We start from the raw sequence: 19,138 nt of genomic DNA, 5'->3' as shown, positions 1-19,138 counted from the left end.
CTCAGAGCAGTGGGAAACCACTGGTTTTAAGCAGGGTGGTGAGTGATCGGAGGCATGTCTTTTCTTTTTATGAGATTTTTTTAAAGTTTATCTATTTTGAGATCGAGCGCAAGTCGGGTGGAGGCAGAGGGGCAGGGAGAGAGCGAGAGAGAATCCCAGGCAGGTAGCACGGAGCCGACACAGGGATGGAACTTACATTGGAGAGATCGTGACCTGAGGCCAGTTCAAGAATCTGACGCTCAGCCATCCAGAGGCCCCTTTTTTATGAAAATGTTAACTTGAAGTACAAAGAAAAAGTCATGAGTACAAAGCACAAGCATTTTTACAGAGTGAATTTACCTGTGAAACCAGCTCCCGGGTTAAGAGAGAACATCACCACCTTCTCAGAAGCCACATCAGAGAGAAACACCAACCCCATGTCTGTCTCGTGGGTCACCTTGGGTGACTTGAAAGCATGCAGCTCGGCCCTGTCTCCGTCTGGCTGCTGTCATTCTCCGGTACACAGGGAGGTTGGCTTGTGTATTTGGGTGCGGGTGCGTTCGGCCCCCTCACCTCTGGGTGTCCGCCACTGTGTGCCGCGCCCGCATTCGTTTGTCAGCTCCACTGCTGCCGGGCGTTTGGTGGTGCCCAGCTGCTCTCTGTCACGGATCGTGCCCCCGGAACGCCCCGCTCGGGCCTCTGGGTGGGCGTAGGTACGCGATCCTCCGGGGGCTGTATCTGCAGTGGGGCTGCCGAGCTCACGTGTGTGTTTGGAAAGCCCGTGGCAGCTGGGTGACGCGGTGATTGGGCGGAGGCAGGAACTGGGCAAGAGGCCGTGCGGTTGAGCACGTGAGCGACGATGGCGCCGTGGGGCTGGAGGGACGCAGCTTGGTCCCTGGTGGAGTGCGGGCCCGGTTAGCACCACGGTCTTCATCGCTGTGCAGAGCACCGAGGAGACCCAGCCAGCTCCCAGGGAGGTTCAGGGGCTCACGCCGGACGCGGAGGTTCTGGTGAGAGGCGTCCGGGGCGGGGGGAGCCTGTGCGGTGTGAGTATTTGGGGCTGGGTGTCAGGACAGCCAGGAATACGCTGGGAAGCAGCATGTATCTAGTAATCGAAGATACTGGAGTGAGGGTGGAAGGCGGAGGGAGCCAGAACCTGGTGTCACCTGGGAGGAGCATTTCTTAAAGACGTGTGGCGGTCGGAGGAGGCTGTGGAAGAAAAGGAAGCAGAGCACGTAGGACCTGGTGTCCCGGGGCCGAGTCAGAATTGGAGCCTCCCGGGACGCAGTGGCGTGGTGGCTGAGCCGGGGTGAGGTCAGTGGAGACAGGTGCCTGTCCTGAGCCGTGGGGGACTGGTCCGGGGCCTCAGGCAGGGCGACTCCCAGCAGACTGAAGCCTCAGGCCGAAGCACATTCCGGTGGCTCCAGGTCATTCCTCCAAAAAGCCGCAGGTGCTGGGACACACAAAAAACAAAACAAAAAGATAATGGAAAGAACTGAGGGTGCTGGGGGGAGCACCGACCCTAGCTCCCTAGCTATTCGGTGACCTGACTCCTTAGGCTTCGGTATATTTCCTTCCAGACTTTTCCCTACAGATACAGGTTTTTAAAACAAAAACGGGCGCCTGGGTGGCTCAGTGGGCTAGGCGTCTGATTTTGGCTTAGGTCAGGATCTCACAGTTTGTGAGTTCGAGCCCCGCTACCAGCCCGCTTCACATTCTCTTCTCTGTCCCCCTCTCTCTCTGCCCCTCCCTCCCTCTCAAAAATAAACCAACGTTAAAAGAATTTTAACGGTATTGCGTGTATACCATTCAGTTACCTGCACTGACTGATAAGACATGGATCTCTTTTCATGTTAAACTAAGTCTGTGTCATCGTTTCTAAGGCTGCATAGTATGTCTTCTAGTTGCCCTACCATGACTGACTTACTGCTTCCCTAGCAAAAGCCGTGTGTTTTTTCTAATAGTAGCTGTTAAGCCCCACTCGTTCATTGTGTGGTTTTCTCCTTTGGGCGTATGTGCGGGTGGTGGTGCCTCGCTGGGCTGTGCCCACCACAGCCGACACTTAGCACCAACCCTTCCAGAAAGGGCTGAGCTGCGGCCCTCGCACCCATGCCCTGGGTTTTCTTTTCATACAGTATTGGCCGTCTGTGCTTTGGCCGACTGCGCTCACACCGTTTATTGGAGCACTTCGTGGGTTAGTGGGCACGTCTTTGTGTTAAGTATGAGCGCAGCTTGCCTGTCCGCCAGCTGTCAGGTTTCCCACTTCCCCTGCTCTCAACGCTACTCGCGGTTTTAGGCGTCAGCTCTGTTAACCTTGGACTCCGCGGCTTCTGGCTGCAGCGGTGCTCAGGGGGGATTCTGTGCTCCGGAACCCACAGTGGCGACGTGGGGCGCAGGAACGTACCGCCAGGGCTGGATGTTTCAGGGAAGGGCGACTTGAGCGTGTTTGTAGGGACAGGAAGGGGCGGCTCGGGGCCACTGGAAGGGAGCCCACTCTTTCTCTACAAGGACCCTCTCCCCTGTGCTGCGGGGATGAGACGAGACAGGAAGAGGGCAGAGTGGCTTGGGTTGTTCCGTGGCAGGTGACTGGAGGAGAGGCAGGGGAATGGNTTGAGTGAGCCCCCTCCACAGGGAGCTGGCGGGGCCCCCGAGAAAAATGGATGGTTGCCCGGCAGTGTTGCGGGGTCATCAGTGTTGGAATCCACAAGTCTGTGAATCCGCTTCCCCGTGAAGTGATGTTTTTCCTGGTTCGTAGCTGCACTGGACCAGAAGAGGGGGAGAAAGATAGGCCAGCGTCCGGGCTGGGTGTGCTGCTCGGAAGGGCGAGGACTGCGGTAGTGACTGGCCAGCTCTGGGCTCCGGGCTGCTCTGTGGGAAAGTGAGGCTCTGACATGTGGGGTTGGGGCCGAGCCGGGGCTGAGGGGCCTTATGCTGCCGCTGACCGACGTGGGTGCAGGCCCGGAAGCGCTGAGGTCAGTGGAGGTGTCCCGGTGGGAACAAGCGGGTCACTGGGGGCCCCGGATGGGCGCAGCTGAGTCCGCTGCCGCTGGCAGGTGGGAAGTGCGAGGTCTCGGTCCCGGCGCTGCCACGCCACGCAGGTGGCCGGAGCTCAGCAGGTGCAAAGTCCTCTCCCAGTGAGCGGGCTCTGGTGTCGCAGAGGTGAGGCTGCGGGGGCAGAACAAAGCTCTGACTTCATCTGTTGGGTGGGGTGCCAGGAGCTACTTTCATTTTGAATAGTTAGCCATCGTTCGTTAGGATAGCACTACAACAGCCAGCGGTGAGGGATCTGGGACTCACTTGAGTATTGTTGATCCTCATAGTCACTATTTTGGGGCAGTTCTGCAAGGCAGGAAAAGGTGGATTGTTCGCTGCATTTCCAGCTCTGGCCACGCGCATTGTCACGACTGAACGTGGAAAATGCAGATGCTACTAGTGAAGAAAGATTGTAATTTGCATCTGTGTCTCCACATGTTCAGAAGCAATACCCACTATGACATAGTAAAGCGTGCTTTTCTTTCACAGGTAGAAAGGGCGAGTGCTTGATTTGTAAAGTGCCCTGTCGCACACTTTTACTTTCGGAACAGGTAAGTTCAAATATGTATTGTCTGAACGTTAATCAGTATTTTTTTTAAATTTGAGATTCAGTAATAGTCATTTGAGGTGTTTGAAGATTTTTTCATTTTGTTAGGTTAATTAAAAGCTCTTACAGGATTTCTGAGTAAAGTACAGTTAGGGTTTGGTTTTGAATACCTAACACAGCTTTCTTTCTTACCCGTACACTGGCCCTGTTTGTAGTTTGCTGCTGTGTTCCGGGAGGTAAAGGTGAGGTGAATAGGGGTCCTCAGCACAATACGGGCCCCTGAAGAAGGTGACCAAGGTTTGCTTTCTCGGGGGTTCATACCGAAGAAGAGGGTTGGAGGAAAGTCCGTTCAAAGTGGGTCACCGTCGCAGTAGGCTTGAAACAATGACTTGCTCTCTCTTGAAAATACATCAGTTTAACTTGTTTGGGTTAAACCTAGTTGTAAACGATCATTCTCTTTATACGTAGGTTCTAAGATATGTATGTAATTGGATGTTTTAAGCTACAACAGTTGTTTTTTTCTGATTACAAATACAATACAATGTCACAAAAAAACTAAAACGATACAGTAAATCACAGTGGAGAAGCTGAAGGTCCCCCAAATCCTGTTTCCCACAGATGTCAGCAGCCGGAGCGCTGCTCCTGCCGGGTGTGTTACTGTGATTTATCTCTTTACGGATGGAACGGTGTCTTCTCAGTTAACTTTATACTGTCCCCACACCCACACACTCTGAAAACACTGCATCGTGTTTCAGTATTTTCCTACTGGCAAAACCGTGTCAGTATTTTCCTACCGGGGGGTTTTAGTTTTTCCAATAGTATTACAGCCAACAGTTTTTACCATGTCTCTGAGTATCTTTAAGAATACAGGGGCGCCTGGGTGGCTTAGTCGGTTAAGCGTNCTCCTAGAAATAAATAAAAAAATATTAAAAAAAAAAAAAGAATATTTCTATAGCATATATTCCTAGAAGTGGAAAAATAAGGTCAAAGATTTTAAGTGTTTGATAGAAAGTGCCTTATTTCCTTTAAGAAATGTACAGGTTTACCTCAGTGCTCTTCTCATTTGTATTTCCCTGATGATAAGTGATGTTGGGCATCTTTTCATGTGTCAGTTGGCCATCTGGATGTCTTCTTTGGAGAAGTGTCTATTCATGTCTTTTGCCCATTTCTTCACTGGGTTATTTATTTTTGGGGTGTTGAGTTTGGTAAGTTCTTTATAGATTTTGGATTCTAACCCTTTATCTGATGTGTCATTTGGAAATATCTTCTCCCATTCCCTCGATTGCCTTTTCGTTCTTCTGATTGTTTCCTTCACTGTGCAGAAGCTGTTTGTCTTGATGAGGTCCCAGTAGTTCGTTTTTGCTTTTGTTTCTCTTGCCTCTGGAGACACGTCAAGTAAGAAATTGCTGCGGCTGAGGTCAAAGAGGTTGCTGCCTGTTTTCTTCTCTAGGATTTTGGTGATTTCCTGTCTCACACATAGGTCTTTTATCCATTTTGAATTTATTTTTGTGTATGATGTAAGAAAGTGGTCTAGTTTCATTCTTCTGCATGTCGCTGTCCAGTTTTCCCAGCACTGTTTGCTGAAGAGACTGTCTTTATTCCATTGGATGCTCTTTCCTGCTTTGTCAGAGATTAGTCAGCCATACAGTTGTGGGTCCAATTCTGGGTTCTTTAACACTGGTCAAAGTGGCTTAAACTAACAACTCAGCAACAACAGATGTTGGTGAGGATGTGGAGAGAGGGGAACCTTCTTTTTTTTATATATATATTTTTATTTATTTCTAGGAGAGAGAGAGAGAGACAGCATGAGCAGGGGAGGGTCAGAGAGAGGGAGACACAGACTCTGAAATACGCTCCAGGCTCTGAGCTGGCTGTCAGCACAGAGCCCGACGCGGGACTCGAACCCACGAACCGTGAGATCATGACCTAAGTGAAAGTCGGACGCTTAACCGACTAAGCCACCCAGGCGCCCCTAGAGAGGGGAACCTTCTTGCACTGCTGGTGGGAATGCAAACTCGTGCAGCCACTCTGGAAAACAGTATGGAACTTCCTCAAAAAATTAAAAATAAAACTACCCTATGACCCAGCAATAGCACTACTAGGAATTTATCCAGAGGATACGAGTGTGCTGATTCACAGGGCCACATGTACCCCAATGTTTATAGCGGTGCTATCAACAATAGCCAAATTATGGAAAGAGCCCAAATGTCCATCAACTGATGAATGGATAAAGAAGATGTGGTTTGTATACATAATGGAATATTACTCAGAAATGAAAAAGAATAAAATCTTCCCATTTGCAACAACGTGGATGGAACTAGAGGGTGTTACACCAAGTGGAATAAGTCCGTCAGAGAGACAGGTCTCCTGTGTTTTCACTCATATCTGGAATTTGAGAAGCTTAACAGGAGACCATGAGGGAAGGGAGGGGGAAAAACAATAGTTACAGAGAGGGAGGCAACCATAAGAGACTCTTAACTACAAAGACCAAACTGATGGGGGGGGGCGCAGGAGGGGAAGTGGGGGATGGGCACGGAGGAGGGCACTTGTGGGGAGGAGCACTGGGTGTTGTACCTAAGTGATGAATCACGGGAATCTACTCCCAAAGCCTAGAGCACACCATACACACTGTATGTTAGCTAACTTGACCATAAGTTGTACTTTAAAAAAAAAAAAAAAGACAAAGCTTTCAGAGAACTTTGAAAAGGAGATAAGCAAATAAGCAAATGATTATTAAAATGAACAATTAAAAGTAAGAACATGAAGGGGCACCTGGGTGGCTCATCGGTTAATCATCCGACTTTGGCTCAGGTCACCATCTTGTAGTCCGTGGGTTCAAGCCCTGCCCTGGGGTCTGCTGACAGCTCAGAGCCGGGAGTTGCTTCAGATTCTGTGCCTCCGCCTCTCCCTCTGTCCCTCAGCAGCTCACACTCTGTCTCTCTCTCTCTCTCTCTCTCTCTCTCAAAAATAAATATTAAAAAAAATTTTTTAAAGTAAAGACATGAAAAAAAATACAAAAAGAAACGTGCGGGTTTAAGCCCTCAGCCGTGCGGCCAGGCCTGCGGTCAAGGAGGCACCCCAGCTGCCTCCACCCGCTTGGCCCACACGCTCGGTTCATGCGGCTTCTGGCGTGTTTGCGAACACATGTGCTTCAGACTGTCTGTGTCTTCTGTGGGCTGCTGTTCGGCACCACTTTGAGTATCATTTTTACCTTTTCTAAGTAGTCTCTCATTTCTTTTACCTTCCCTTTCAACTCAAGAATTATTTGGGAGAATATTCCTTAATTTCTAAGAGGTTAGACTTTATCTCCTCTCTCGTTTTTGTAGAAAACTTTTCATTTTATGCCTTTGTGACCAGAGAGTATGGCCATAAGGTTTCTTTTTTTAATTGTCAAGATTTTCATTATCTTTTTTTTTTAATGTTTTTTATTTATTTCTGAGAGAGAGAGACAACGTGAGCAGGGGAGGGTCAGAGAGAGAGGGAGATACAGAATCCAAAACCGGCTCCAGGCTCTGAGTCAGCTGTTAGCACAGAGCCCGACGCGGGGCTCAAACTCACGAACCGTGAGATCACGACCTGAACCGAAGTCGGACGCCCAACCAACTGAGCCACCCGGGCGCCCCTATTGTGTCCTAATACGTGGTAGTTGTTAATGTTCTACAGATGCTGACAAAGTGCATGCTTGTTTGTTCCGGGCGCGTGTGCGCGAGTGAGGCTGTTCACCGCGCCGGGGCCGCTCCTGGCCGCTGCCTCCCGCGTACCCGCGTCCGGGGGCCCGTGTCCTCCGTTCCGCTGCCACCGTGACACCTACGAACCGTTCTTCCTGCCCTCCGTCCTGCTTGCTAGGGTCTTCTCCCTCCATAGCCAGAGCGGTCCGCACGCATGGGTCACGCGTCCCGGCTTCTGGGAGTAAAACCCAGGTCCCCTCGTGCCTGTGGCTCTGGGGCCTGGCCCCTGGGGGACACCCGGGCCCCTGGCCGGCGAGCCTCGCCTGCCACTGCTCCTGGAGCCGGTGTTCCCGCCTCCCCATCCCCCGGCCGTTAGGTCTCTGCCTGCAGTTCTGCGTGACTGGTTTCTTCGGCCTGTGGCAGGAAGGACGCTTGGAAACGTGACACGGTGTGTGTATTTGGGTGCACACGCGGCTGCGCGAACTACGTCTCACAGAGCAGCACACACCTTGTGAAGGCAGTGCGCCGTGGCTTCTGTTCTGACCGGCTTTGTCAGCGCCACACGCGGTGTCGCGGGCGAGGCCGGGCTGCGGGCTGCGGACGGAGCCGCCCGCTCCTTCTGCTCCTCGCGCAGGGCACCACCTGACTTGTATTTGTTGCTCTTTGTCCCTGGAAAGGACCTTACGTATCAGGGGCCGGGAGACCGGGGCCGGGGAGCCCGCGGGGACCTGGGAGAGGCGTCCGGGACGGAGTCTCTGGTGAACGCAGAGCAGAAAGGTGTGCGGGTGAGAAGGGGTTGCCCTCGGGCTGGAATTGGCTGCTTCTCCAGCGGAGACGCAGGGGAGCCGCCGCAGTGGGGAGCCCCGGGGCCTGGAGGAGCCAGCGGCGTCCGGACTCCGGGGTGAGGGCGCGGGGCCCTCTTCCGCACACCCGCTTCACTTAAGGCCCCGGGGAGCCCTGGGCAGAGTCGGGGGCTGGAGGCGGCCAGACCAGAGGCTCCCCTGGCAGCAGAGTCCTGGCTAACGACTGTGAAGGTGGCCGCACCGCAGGAGCCCCAGGACGCCCCCCACGGGGTCCCATGACTGCCGTGTTCTCTTGCCTTCCCCTGACGTCTGAGGGGCGCCTTCAGCTGTGCTAGCCCGGGCCGCAGGTCGGAGGTTGCTCACGGTGGGGATGGCCTGGGTCCTAGGCCGCAGCCTGAATCGGGACCTGGAGGGCATGACCTCAGCAAGGACCAGGGTTTCGGGCATTTCAGGGATGGCCTTTCTGCAGGCGGAAGAGAGAAGTGGACACCGGCCGCTGGAACAGCACCCTGGCCTGTCTGGGCGTCGTCTCTGGCCCTGCTCTCCTTTCTGGGTCCCCAGCCAGACTCAGTCTCCCCACCTGCCCCTCACCCCCCACTCTGTCAAGTGGCTGGTGACCCAGCGAGCAGAGCAACTGGTTTCCGAGTGGAAGGCCGTCCATGGAGCACAGCCGTCCGCCAGTGTGCGGGCGGGAAACAGGTGACCCCTTAAGTTAGCGCCTCAGTGTGATTCTGGAATCAGCTTGTTAGTTTCCACACACACAAAGCCCTGTCTCCTGTTGGGTTTGCACTTCATCGATAACACAGGTAAACTGATACACAAGCATCCCTGCAGCGTGGACTCGAGGCCGCAGCATGGCACAGCGCCGTTCGCTCAGATGTGCGCTGGCTTCAGTAGTGCTTTCCGGTACCGAGGCTGCGTGCCGCGGGTAGCGTCGCCCTCGGTGCTGAGGCTTTGAGACACAACTATACTCATTTTCTAAAATTTCATCTCTTACCTGCTTGTTGTTGGTGTGTAAAGATCAGTTGGTTTTGTTTATGAACTTCTACCTGGTGACCGTGCTGAATTCACTTGACAACATGCTGCTGGCTGATCTGGAGTCTTCTGGAAGCCCTGTGCACAGCCATGTCATCTCCAAATGCGTGTTTTCCGTGTTGCCCCTCCCTCTCTTTCCCTGTGCCCTCTCCTCCCTGCGCAAGCAGCAAGGGGACATGGGTGACCACAGGCGTGCTTTGTCTCCTTCTGATTTCAGGCTCGAGCTTCCAGCGGGTCACCACGGAGTATTCATGTGAGCCCTGGGTTTCTTACTGAGGGTTTTCATTTTATCTTTCTACTTTATTTTGCTCATGTGGTAGATTGCGTTTATATTTAGGCTTTTAAACTCACAGTAGAATTTCAAATACTGCAAGTTGGTTGTGGTGGAGTATAGCTTGTCTATGTAGATGAATTTGGGTTTTGTGCGCCTGTGTTCATGTGAGAACTGACCTGTGATTTTCCTTTCTTACATGCCCTTTTCAAGTTTTGGTGAATTGAGGTTTTGCTGGCTTCATAAAAGGAGTTGGAAATTCTTTCAAATTCTCTGTTCTGGAAGATTTTTTTAAGATTGGGGTTATTCAGAGAATGGTAAAATTCATGTGTGACACTCTTTGATCCTAGAAGGCTGAGGAGGTTTTCAACTACTGTTTAATTTTTTTTAATGTTTGTTTATTTTTTAGAGACAGAGCGAGTGTGGGGGAGGGACAGAGAGGAGGGGGGAGACAGAGAATCTGAAGCAGGGTTCACCCTGACAGCAGTAAGCCCGACGCGGGGCTCAAACTCATGAACAATGTGATCATGACCTGAGCCAAAGTCGGACGCTCAGCTAACTGAGGCCCCCAGGCACCCCAGTAGGGTTTAGTTAGGTATGAAACTATTCAGAGTTCCTAATTCTTGGGTCAGCTTAAGTAAGTTGTCTTTTTGTAGGAGTTTGTGCACTTCCTCTGAATTTTGAAATTTCTCATCATCCACACGTCTCCAGTCGTCTGTACTTTCTGTGTCTGTGAGATCTGTAGTGATGTCCCTTTTTTGTTGCCTTCTCTTTTTTCTTCAATAGTCTCACCTGGTTTTATGGACTTTTATCAGTGTTCTCAGATGTTTTGGCTCTGTCATCACTTTACTTTTGTTCTCAACTTTGTTCTCTTTATCATTTCCTTTTTCTTTTATCTTTGGGTTTAATTTGTTCTTTAAGATAGTTGCTTACATCCACCTCTAGTCTCTCCCTTCTGATACTTATGTTATGAGGTTATGGTGCTTCTCTGTTCATCATTGTCTGAGTTTATGCATTTGGCTGTGTTATATTTTTGTTATCTCTCACTTTGAAATAATTTGAAATTTTTGCTTGATTACTCCTGTGACCTGTGTGTTTTCTGAAACTATATTGATTAGTTTAGAAGTATTTGGGGATTTTTAGCCGTTGTTTTTACATTTATTCAAGTCTAATACAGAAGAATGCACAAGTGTGGGTACACGGCTGTGGGAATTGTTTGTGACCTGAGCATCAGACCAGGGCAGCATTTGTTTCCATGATCCCAGAGACTGCGTTGTGCCCTTGGCCTTCCAACGGGAAGGAGACTTCCTGCCAGTGCAGGCGTCTCAGACGCTTCTGCCACCTTTGTCCCGCCTTCCCGTCATGTGTCAGCGCGTGGTTTAGTTCTGCCTGCGCGGAGCCCCACGGGACAGTGAGTGTGTGGTCACCAATCTGACCTTGGGTCACCCCACAGTCCCCTTCCCTCATGCTCCTCACTTGCTCCTGAACCTGCTTGTTCCCACCGAGGAACCCTTTCCTCCCTGAAGGCCGTGGCTTCTGTTGGTGACCCATTCTGGTTCTCGTTCGTCTGAAAAAGACCTCTTTTTTTGTCTCCATTTTGAAGCATATTTTCCCTGGGCTTAGAATTCTTTAGGGGCACCTGGGTGGCTCCATCGGTTAAGCGTCCGACTTCAGCTCAAGTCATGACCCATTGGTTCATGAGTTCGAGCCCCACAGTGGGCTCTGTGCCGACAGCCTGGAGTCCACTTCAGATTCTTTGTCTCCCTGTCTCTCCCCAACTTGTACTCTACACCATTCTCTCTCTCTCTCTCTCTCTCTCTCAAATAAACATTAAAAAAAAAAAAGAGTTCTTTAATGGAAATTAATGTTTTTTGATGCTTTGACTGTATTTCTCTGTTCCTTGTCTTGTTCCGCAGTTGGCTCTCCCATACGTGGTAACGGTTGTCTGCATACTTGTCCCACTTGGCTTCTCAGAGATTCCACAGCCTGTGCAGTGAGCTCATTCGTTAGCCTGGAGAGCCCTCGGAGAGCCCTCGGCTGCANTCACGTGTAGAATGATGGACTCCTGTCACAGAAGGCAGTGGACCCTGACTGATCAGTGACAGCCTTTCCAAGTGCTTTCATTTCTGGTCTGCGGAGCCATTCATCTTGTTTGGGGTCGTCTGTGTGTGTGTCTTTGCATAACAGGCACGGTCCCCACTTGCTGAGCACCAGGCCCAGCCAACCTCTGTTGGGGACACTTCTGCCCTTTTGTTCTGCCGCGCCCCACATGGCGTTTGGGGAGGGCGCCTCACTCGGGAGACAGCGGCTGGGAGGTGTTGGGCCGGGTGCTGGGGGCGGGTCTNTGTGGGCCGTGCTGCCCCCCCTTGCAGCGGTCCGTCCAGGTGGCAGCGCGCAGGCCCCTCGCCGCACTCCCGCGGGGGAGTGGCCCCCTTACCTTCCAGAGCCAGGCCTGCTCCCAGCCCCGTGCCGTCTCCCCCAAAGGCCCCCCCTTGAGGAGCAAGCCCCAGTCTCTGCTGCTCCTCTGAGTCATTTCATGGTCACTCACCGCAGCTCGCGGGCACATCCTGACGCTCGTGACTTGCTTACGGCCCAGACCGAGGAGCGGACGGGGAGGACGCGTGAGGCGCCTCCTGCACCTTCTGGCTCCCGTGCGCGCCCCTGCCCGGGCACTGCTGTGCCGCGCGCTGCCCTCCCAGAGTCCTGCCGCAGGGCAGCCGTAGCCGGGGCGGAGGCAGGGCACGTCTGCGCGGCGGCGTCAGTCGCAGGCGCGGTTTCTTCGGCGCCTTCGCTTGTTTTCTGTCACTCAGCGCGTTCTTGTGATGAGTTCGCTGCGCGCGGCGGCTTTCACCTTCTTCCGAGCTCCGTGCATCTTCTCTGCTTGGCTTTCACCCCTGCCTCCTTCAGGCTTTGGGGGAGCCCGTCCAAGTAGGGGTGTCTCTTGCCTCACAGATGAGNCGGGGGGGGGCCAGGTGCCCCTTAGCACTGGAGGGGTGGTGCTGCCCTTCGCCTGCCTCAGCCACCAGCAGCCGGGACATAGGTGTCCCCCCCGGGGCCCCCGGAGACGGCTTGTGAGGAATCGACTGACTGTGTCACGTGTGGCCGGCTCTAGATCTGGAGGTGCGGCCGCACGCCCGCGTTAGAGGTGGTGACAGGGACCCTGCTTTCCTTCTCTTTCAGACGGATGCGGATATCCAGGCACTGTTCACGGGCATAGACGGCCTGTGTAGGAAGTACTCAAGGGAGACCTGCCGGGTGAGCCCTGCACAGGGGGCTTCTTGCTCGGCGTAACCCGTCGTGAGGCTNCACCCAGAGGTCACAGGACCACGTGCAGGCCACCGTCTGTCCAGGAAGCTGCCTGGGAAAGAAGGGAGTCCCCCAGCCATCCCGCTTCTCCCCCTTCGCTCAGTGTGTAGCCCCCACGTGGGAGAGGGGAAGAGGCCACGCGGGGCAGCAGCCGGAGCCGCCTCTAGCTGAGACCTGTCCCCTGGGGCGGCGGGCCAAGACAGGGCAGTGCCCGCCCTGACACCCTGGGCCCGTTGCACGTCTGGAGGCTGCTGTCTGCCAGCCCCGCCCAGACCTCCTCTTCTGCGAGGCCGCTTTCCAGCCGTGACGCGGCCTGAAGCCAGCGCAGTGTCACCCGTCTACATTTAGCGCTGCAGTCCCATCTGGGGTCCAGGACACAACAGTGGCACAAGGCAGGGGCCGAGCAGAGCCCGGATGCCTCTGTCACCATGTCCGCAGGGGGCGCTTTCGTGGGCCGGGCCCCCGAGGCCCGGCAGCCATCCGTGTTCTCAGGCTTAGAGAGCCTGACGCCCACGACGTTCAGAACCACAGGCAGCCCTGTGCCAGGACATGGCGTTGCCGGACAGCCCTACGAAGACTCACGCTGTCCCAGGCCATGCGTGGCCCCCGGGGTGGGGACGGAGGCTGCTGAGGCAGCTGCTGAGCAACCTGCTCTTCACCTCTGGGTCCTGTCTCCCGTGGTCACGAGCCTGGCTGTCGCGGTGCGCAGTGGGGTTTCCAGAGGCCACACGGCAGGATGTCACACTGGTACCCGTGTTAACACGGCAGGTTTATTGATCCGCAGTGAATGGATACGTGCCCGAGGCTTCTCTCAGCATTTGCGTCTGGTGGGGTCAGCGTTGGCAGAAAGGCCCCGGAGCTCTGGGGGCCTCCCTCCTCCCTCGGCCCCGGGCACGCGTGAGACCCTGTCAGACCCGCGACAGGCCCTTCCGCCGCAGCCTTGGGAAGCCCCCCCTCCTGATCCATTGGGGAAGAAACAGAATTCTCCCTCCTCCCTACGACCTCCCTGGGACCCTCCTCACCTGGCTGCCTCTCCCCTAAGCCAGGCCGGTCCGCGTTGGTCAGAGTGTGGACAGGCCGCTGCTCCTCCAGGGGGTGGGGATGAGACAGGAGACCTGACCGGCCCTGACCTGCCACACAGAGGCCGGGGCTCCACCAGACGGGACCGCCGCCCGGCCCGGGCCGTCCCGCACCTCCTGCCAGGCACAGAGAACGGCAAAGAATGGGTGTGCGTGGTGGGCTCCCGGCCTGGCCTTCCTCAGCCCGTGCGCCTCACAAACTCTGGCGAGGCCGTGCCCTCTCCGTCCAGGAGGGCGTTCTCTCCCAGACGAGGCTCCCGGCACTTTCGATTATGTCCTGTTGGTGTCCCCACCCCCATCAAGTCCGCAGCGGTCAGCCCGAGGGGCCCGGCACACGGTCAGTCGGGCCGACACCCCGGGGTCCTGGAGTCTGGCCCCTGCCCGGTACAGGTGGGCGGCACGCAGACACGGGGTCCACGCTGCCATGGACTCACACCAGGACCCTCCGGGCTCAGTGTCCTGTCCGCAAGCCTGCCTCGCGGGCTTGCCGCGTGCTGCCGCGGAGGCCTGCACACGTCCTTCCTCCCCGTTCTGGAGTGAGCGCAGCCTGCCGGGCGAAGGAGCACGGCCCGGCCCCTCCGAGGCGAAGGCCCCACGTGCCAGCGTGCGTGCGGCCCTCCCGTGGCCGTGCTGTGGTCGTGCCCAGAGGCTCCTGCTGTTGCTGAGTCTGCCCTGCCCCGAGACACCAGGCTTCGGGGCCAGTGTGCGACGTTCTCTTCCTGCCGCACGCCTAGCGCCCGTTGAGGAATGAGACCAAGCAGACAGACTTGAGTCTTGTCCTGCTGAAGGTGACAGTGGAGGGTGGCTTCAGATCCGCCAGAACCGCTCCCCACCATGCCTGGCCCCCACCCAGGTCTAGACCGTCAGGCCTGCCTCGCCGCCCACACCGCCTCGCCCGGAAGTGAGGCCCCCCTCCTGGAAGCCAGACCTGAGGAGCCACAGGGCCCGAGAGCTGTCGTCGAGGACAAGCTCTGAGGATGGCCCCTGGTGGCGTCCCTCCAGACTAGTGCTCCGGGCCGAGCCTGTGTCTGTCGCCCCTCGTCCTTCGGAGCGGGAGCCCCAATGGCGTGTTCTCCAGACCCCGGGGGCGCAGCACCCTTCAGAAGATGCGGTCAGGATAGGAGGGTGTTTGTCACTCCTGACTGTGGTCCCGTCTTCCGGGGGTGGCCTGGCCCCCAGACGAGGTCTTCGGACCCGCTGTGGGCTGGCCGTCCCTTCATGTCTGTGCGCTTGGCGGATTCCTGGGGAGGGACCTGCGGGATGCTGACTTCCTGTCCCACGTGGCCCTGCGCCCAGCCCTGCACGTGCCACCATGGGAGCCTTGCCCCGGGGCAGCAGAATCGGGCTTTATCAGTCACTGCATAGTATCTCAAGAGGGAACGCATCGCGTCTGGAGGCTTCCCTCCTGGGGGATGGCTGTTTCCTCCCCTGAGTAAATCTCAGGCCGCGGTTTCTGATTTACGCTGCTGCTCTCGGGAGCCCACTGCAGACGCGGAAGTCAGGGCTCCCACAAATGGAAGACCAGAGATGGTGTTGGGCCAGGAGCAGCGGGCCCTGGAGGCCCAGACAAGGTCCGTGGGCTCCCAGCCGCTTCCGCTCCACCGGGTGCCCTTGCCTGCGCTGGCTCTTCCCTCCCAGGCCAGCCCCGTCCACCCAGACTTCCGGGTGTGCCTGTTGGTGCTGTTTGGTCAGGAGGCCATCCTGTGACCCAGCTGCTGCTCCCAAAGGGGTGGTATGCTGCAATTGGGCCGCTGGTCGTGTCCATCCCGAGGCCAGGCCCTGAACGCCTCTGAAACCACAAGCAAGGGAGGCAGCGCGACCCTCACTGGAGCTCGCGGCCTCGGCTCGCACTTGGATACACACCGCTGCTCACGCTCCCTGCACGGCCATCCTGAGCTCTGCTTTGGGCACAGGGTGGCAGCCGGCGGGGCCTGCGCCTGAGCCAGTGTACGGGCGAGGGGACGGGCATGCTGGTGCTTGCACTGACGGTCCCTCCCAACCGCTGGCTGCCAGGACAGTGCGCGGTGGCAGCCCTGTGCCAGGGCCAGCGGCTGAACATATTCTCTTCTCAGGTTTCAGAATTTCAAGAAAAGCACAGAAAGAGACTGTTGGCCTTCTACAGAGAAAAGGTAAATCCAGCGACATGCCGCCTCGTCACAGGCTGCGCCTCACGGCCGCCAGGCCCCTGGGTCGGCACCTACCAGCCCACCCTGAGTCTGGTGCGCAGTTCCTGTCCGTGGTCTGCACGTGGCTGCTTGGGGGCCCTGCCGTGATCACCAGGGCAGGTTCACCTTGGGATGCCAACGCTGACCCACTCCCGTCCCCAAAGTCATAAGTTACTTCCTGTCGGCAGCAACTGTGAGGTAGCACTGGCCAGTCCTTGTTTTTTTTTTGTTTTGTTTTTAATGTTTTATTTATTTCTAGAAAGAGATAGCGTGAGCTGGGGAGGGTCAGAGAGAGAGAGAGTCACAGACTCCGAAACAGGCTCCAGGCTCTGAGCTGGCAGTCAGCACAGAGCCCGACGCGGGGCTCGAACCCACGAACCGCGAGATCATGACCCAAGCGAAAGTCGGACACTTAACCGACTAAGCCACCCAGGCGCCCCTGGCCAGTCCTTGTAAAGGACGCTCTAGGTGCCTGTTCATTTGTGCTCTAAGTACTCTATTCCCACCCTGTAAGTACTCGCCTCTCACCCTCCAGGTACTCTCCTCTCGCCCTCCCAAGTACTCGCTTCTCACCCTGTAAGTACTCGCCTCTCACCCTCCAAGTACTCGCCTCTCGCCCTCTAAGTATCTCCTCTCGCCCTCCAAGTACTCACCTCTCACCCTGTAAGTAACCTCTCGCCCTGTAAGTACTCGCCTCTCACCCTCCAAGTACTCGCCTCGCCCTGTAAGTACTCGCCTCTCACTCTCCAAGTACTCGCCTCTCGCCCTGTAAGTACTTGCCTCTTGCCCTCTAAGTATCTCTTCTTGCCCTCTAAGTACTCACCTCTCGCCCTCTAAGTATCTCCTCTCACCGTCCAAGTACTTGCCTCTCTCCCTGTAAGTACTCGCCTCTCGCCCCGACTCTAAAGGAAAGGAAAGCAAAGCTTTGGTAAAAGCGGCAGTGTTAACCTGGGGCTTCAGGTCTGACTCAGAACGGCGCCTTCTGGAGTGTAGACAGAGGGTCTCAGGGGAGCACCTGGGTGAGGCTGCCTCATGCTGCCAGGGGGTGGCGCCCCTGACGGCCTGAGCTCCGTGCACATTCACCCGACAGCGACAGCGAGAGGACAGCTCCCGTGTCGCCCACGTTCCGATTTGTGGTTTAAGAGGTTGGAGGCTCGGCGCGTGCTTGGGGAAGCGTCAGCCACGCCACCTGGTGACCAGAACTCTGGTCGTGTTTAGATCTCCAAGCTGGAAGAATCCCTTCGGAGGTCAGTGCTGCGGATGGAGCAGCTGCAGGGGTGAGTCCTCGCAGAGCGCGCGCATCCAGGGCAGCCGACTGCATGCCCTTGGCCGTCTGTCCCAGGCCTTGTAACCCGGGGGGCTGGGGAAGGAGCGCTTGCATGTGCTGCAAGCTTCTGTCAAGGCAGCAGTTCAGTGGGAGGCGAAGGGGAGCAAAGGGAGACAGAAAGGGAGACGTGAGAACCCCTGAGGGGCCCCTGAGGCAGAGGCGCCCGGCGGCCGGGCCCTGTCGGGGCTCCACGCACAGCCTGGCGGCCTCCCGTCTGCCAGGAACTACGGCACAGGGACGGGTGAACCCAAGCAGCACGTGTGCTCCACGTGTGGAGCCAGTGGTGCCGGCGGGCGGGCGGGGGTCCCGGAGGGGGTCCCACTGTCAGCAGGGCCTTCTGCCCTGAGGTGTGTCCACGAGGTCAGCATTCTGGTCCTGGTGGCCCCGAGCGCAGCCGCTCCCGTGCGGCCTCTGCCCCTGCAGCCTCTCTGACGCACACGGGGCTTTCCTTGGCCCCCAGGCCCGGTTCTCCGCTCAGCTGCTGCGGCACACCTTTTCCATCACAAGTGCATTATGACTGCTCAGTTTTACGTTTCTAGAACATTCCCGGTCATTTTTACCACTGTGGTGTTAGCTTCTTTTTGTCCCCATCTTCTGCTAGGCACATCGCAGGTGGCGTGTCCCCGGCACCCAACTCCTCCGAGTCCCCGTCTGCCTGTTCTGCCCTCTGGGCCAGGAGGGGGGTCCGTTCATCCTGGGGGCTGGCTCCGCACGCGCCCTCACCCAGACCGCGTCCGCCTGTTCCCCGGCCAGGGCAGGAAGGGCCCAGGCGGCGCGGCGTGGCCTCACATCCTCCCGTGGGGGTGCTGGTGGCTCTCTGTTACCCTCGTGTCCTGGGGGGAGGGAGGGCAGCACGGAGCACATCGGTGTTAGGAGCCCACGGGCAGGGGCAAGGCCCCCACGCTGCAGAGGCGGCCGGCCACCTGCCCCGCCGCGGTCCGTCAGGCGGTTAGCACCTGCTTGTTCCCGGCACGGGGCGCTGGCAGTCAGAGGGGGCCACAGGCCGCTTGCCCGTCCTCGGGCTCCTCGGGGACGTGGGAGTGTGTGTGTGTGTGTGTGTGTGTGTGCGCGCGCGCACGCGTGTATGTGTGAAGGAGGCTGGCAGGGGTGGGGGCCAGGTGCCCGCCGAGCATGTGGCTGCGCTGCCGGCTGAGGCTTGTAACTGGGACGGGTCACGTGGAAGAAAACGCTTACGGTTTAATGAACTCCTCTCTCTCTGTCTGTGTAGCACGAGGTTGTCACAACAGTCAGCTTTCAGCACAATAAAAACTCCGGTTTTGAGTAAGTGACACGGGGTCTGAGCTGGGGGGATGTGAAGAGGCAGCTGGGCCGGCGAGCACGGCCTAACGCTCGGACCCCCGCTGCAGCCCCTTCGGCGAGGCCCGGCGGACACCTGCCCCTGCCCCCCGACTCATCAGCCTCTGACAGGTGTGTGTCCCGTCTGAGGGTCCCCGAGAGTCCCCGGCCAACTCCGGCGGGTCGCACAGCCAGTCCTCTGACACGCCTCTGGTTCTCTCCTCCCTCCACCCTGCAAGCCTCCCCCTCCCCCCACCCTGCTGGACGGCTCAGCGGACAGGCAGTGACACCGAGTGCAGGATGCGGCAGCCTGCCTCTCCCTTGGGCTCCTGCCTGCCCCACGGCATCCATGGGGCGCAGCCTCACCGCCAGGTGTGTGGTCCGGGCTGGCCCGTCACAGCTCTGCCCCCACAGTCACAGCGATTGGTTGGAGGACATCCTGCAACCGCACTGGGCCAATGGGCGTCATCCCTGGGACTCTGACCTGTGGCCGGGACGGCCAGGCCAGGGGAGGCGGCTTGGAGACTAATCCAGCACAGACAAAAGTAGGACAAGAGACCTCAGCCGCACAGGTGGCTCCCCTGGGGACCCTGAGCCCCCTGGGGCTTCTCCTTCCCCATGTCCAGCAG

At 56.8% G+C, this 19,138-nt stretch overlaps 1 protein-coding gene across 2 annotated transcripts in view; it reads left to right on the top strand.

Annotated features, from left to right (window-relative positions):
- The first annotated feature begins 372 nt into the window (after nt 1-372).
- Nucleotides 373-19,138, top strand: part of RNF212 (ring finger protein 212) — a 34,840-nt gene continuing 16,074 nt past the window's right edge. The window contains exons 1-7 of one of the 2 annotated variants that reach the window (XM_077750471.1): nt 373-497; nt 3,502-3,563; nt 12,517-12,591; nt 15,794-15,850; nt 17,105-17,163; nt 18,442-18,494; nt 18,581-18,641. In XM_077750471.1, coding sequence (XP_077606597.1) covers nt 455-497; nt 3,502-3,563; nt 12,517-12,591; nt 15,794-15,850; nt 17,105-17,163; nt 18,442-18,494; nt 18,581-18,641 — 410 coding nt within the window. In that variant the 5' untranslated portion in view covers nt 373-454. The remainder of the gene's footprint in view (nt 498-3,501; nt 3,564-12,516; nt 12,592-15,793; nt 15,851-17,104; nt 17,164-18,441; nt 18,495-18,580; nt 18,642-19,138) is intronic. The other variant, XM_077750472.1, reaches the window with a different exon arrangement.

Source organism: Crocuta crocuta, unplaced genomic scaffold (assembly GCF_008692635.1).
Source record: "Crocuta crocuta isolate KB4526 unplaced genomic scaffold, BGI_CrCroc_1.0 scaffold179, whole genome shotgun sequence".
Lineage (NCBI taxonomy): Eukaryota > Metazoa > Chordata > Mammalia > Carnivora > Hyaenidae > Crocuta > Crocuta crocuta.
The sequence above is the reverse complement of the archived record's forward strand: the minus strand, read 5'-3'. Positions and strand labels throughout refer to the sequence as shown.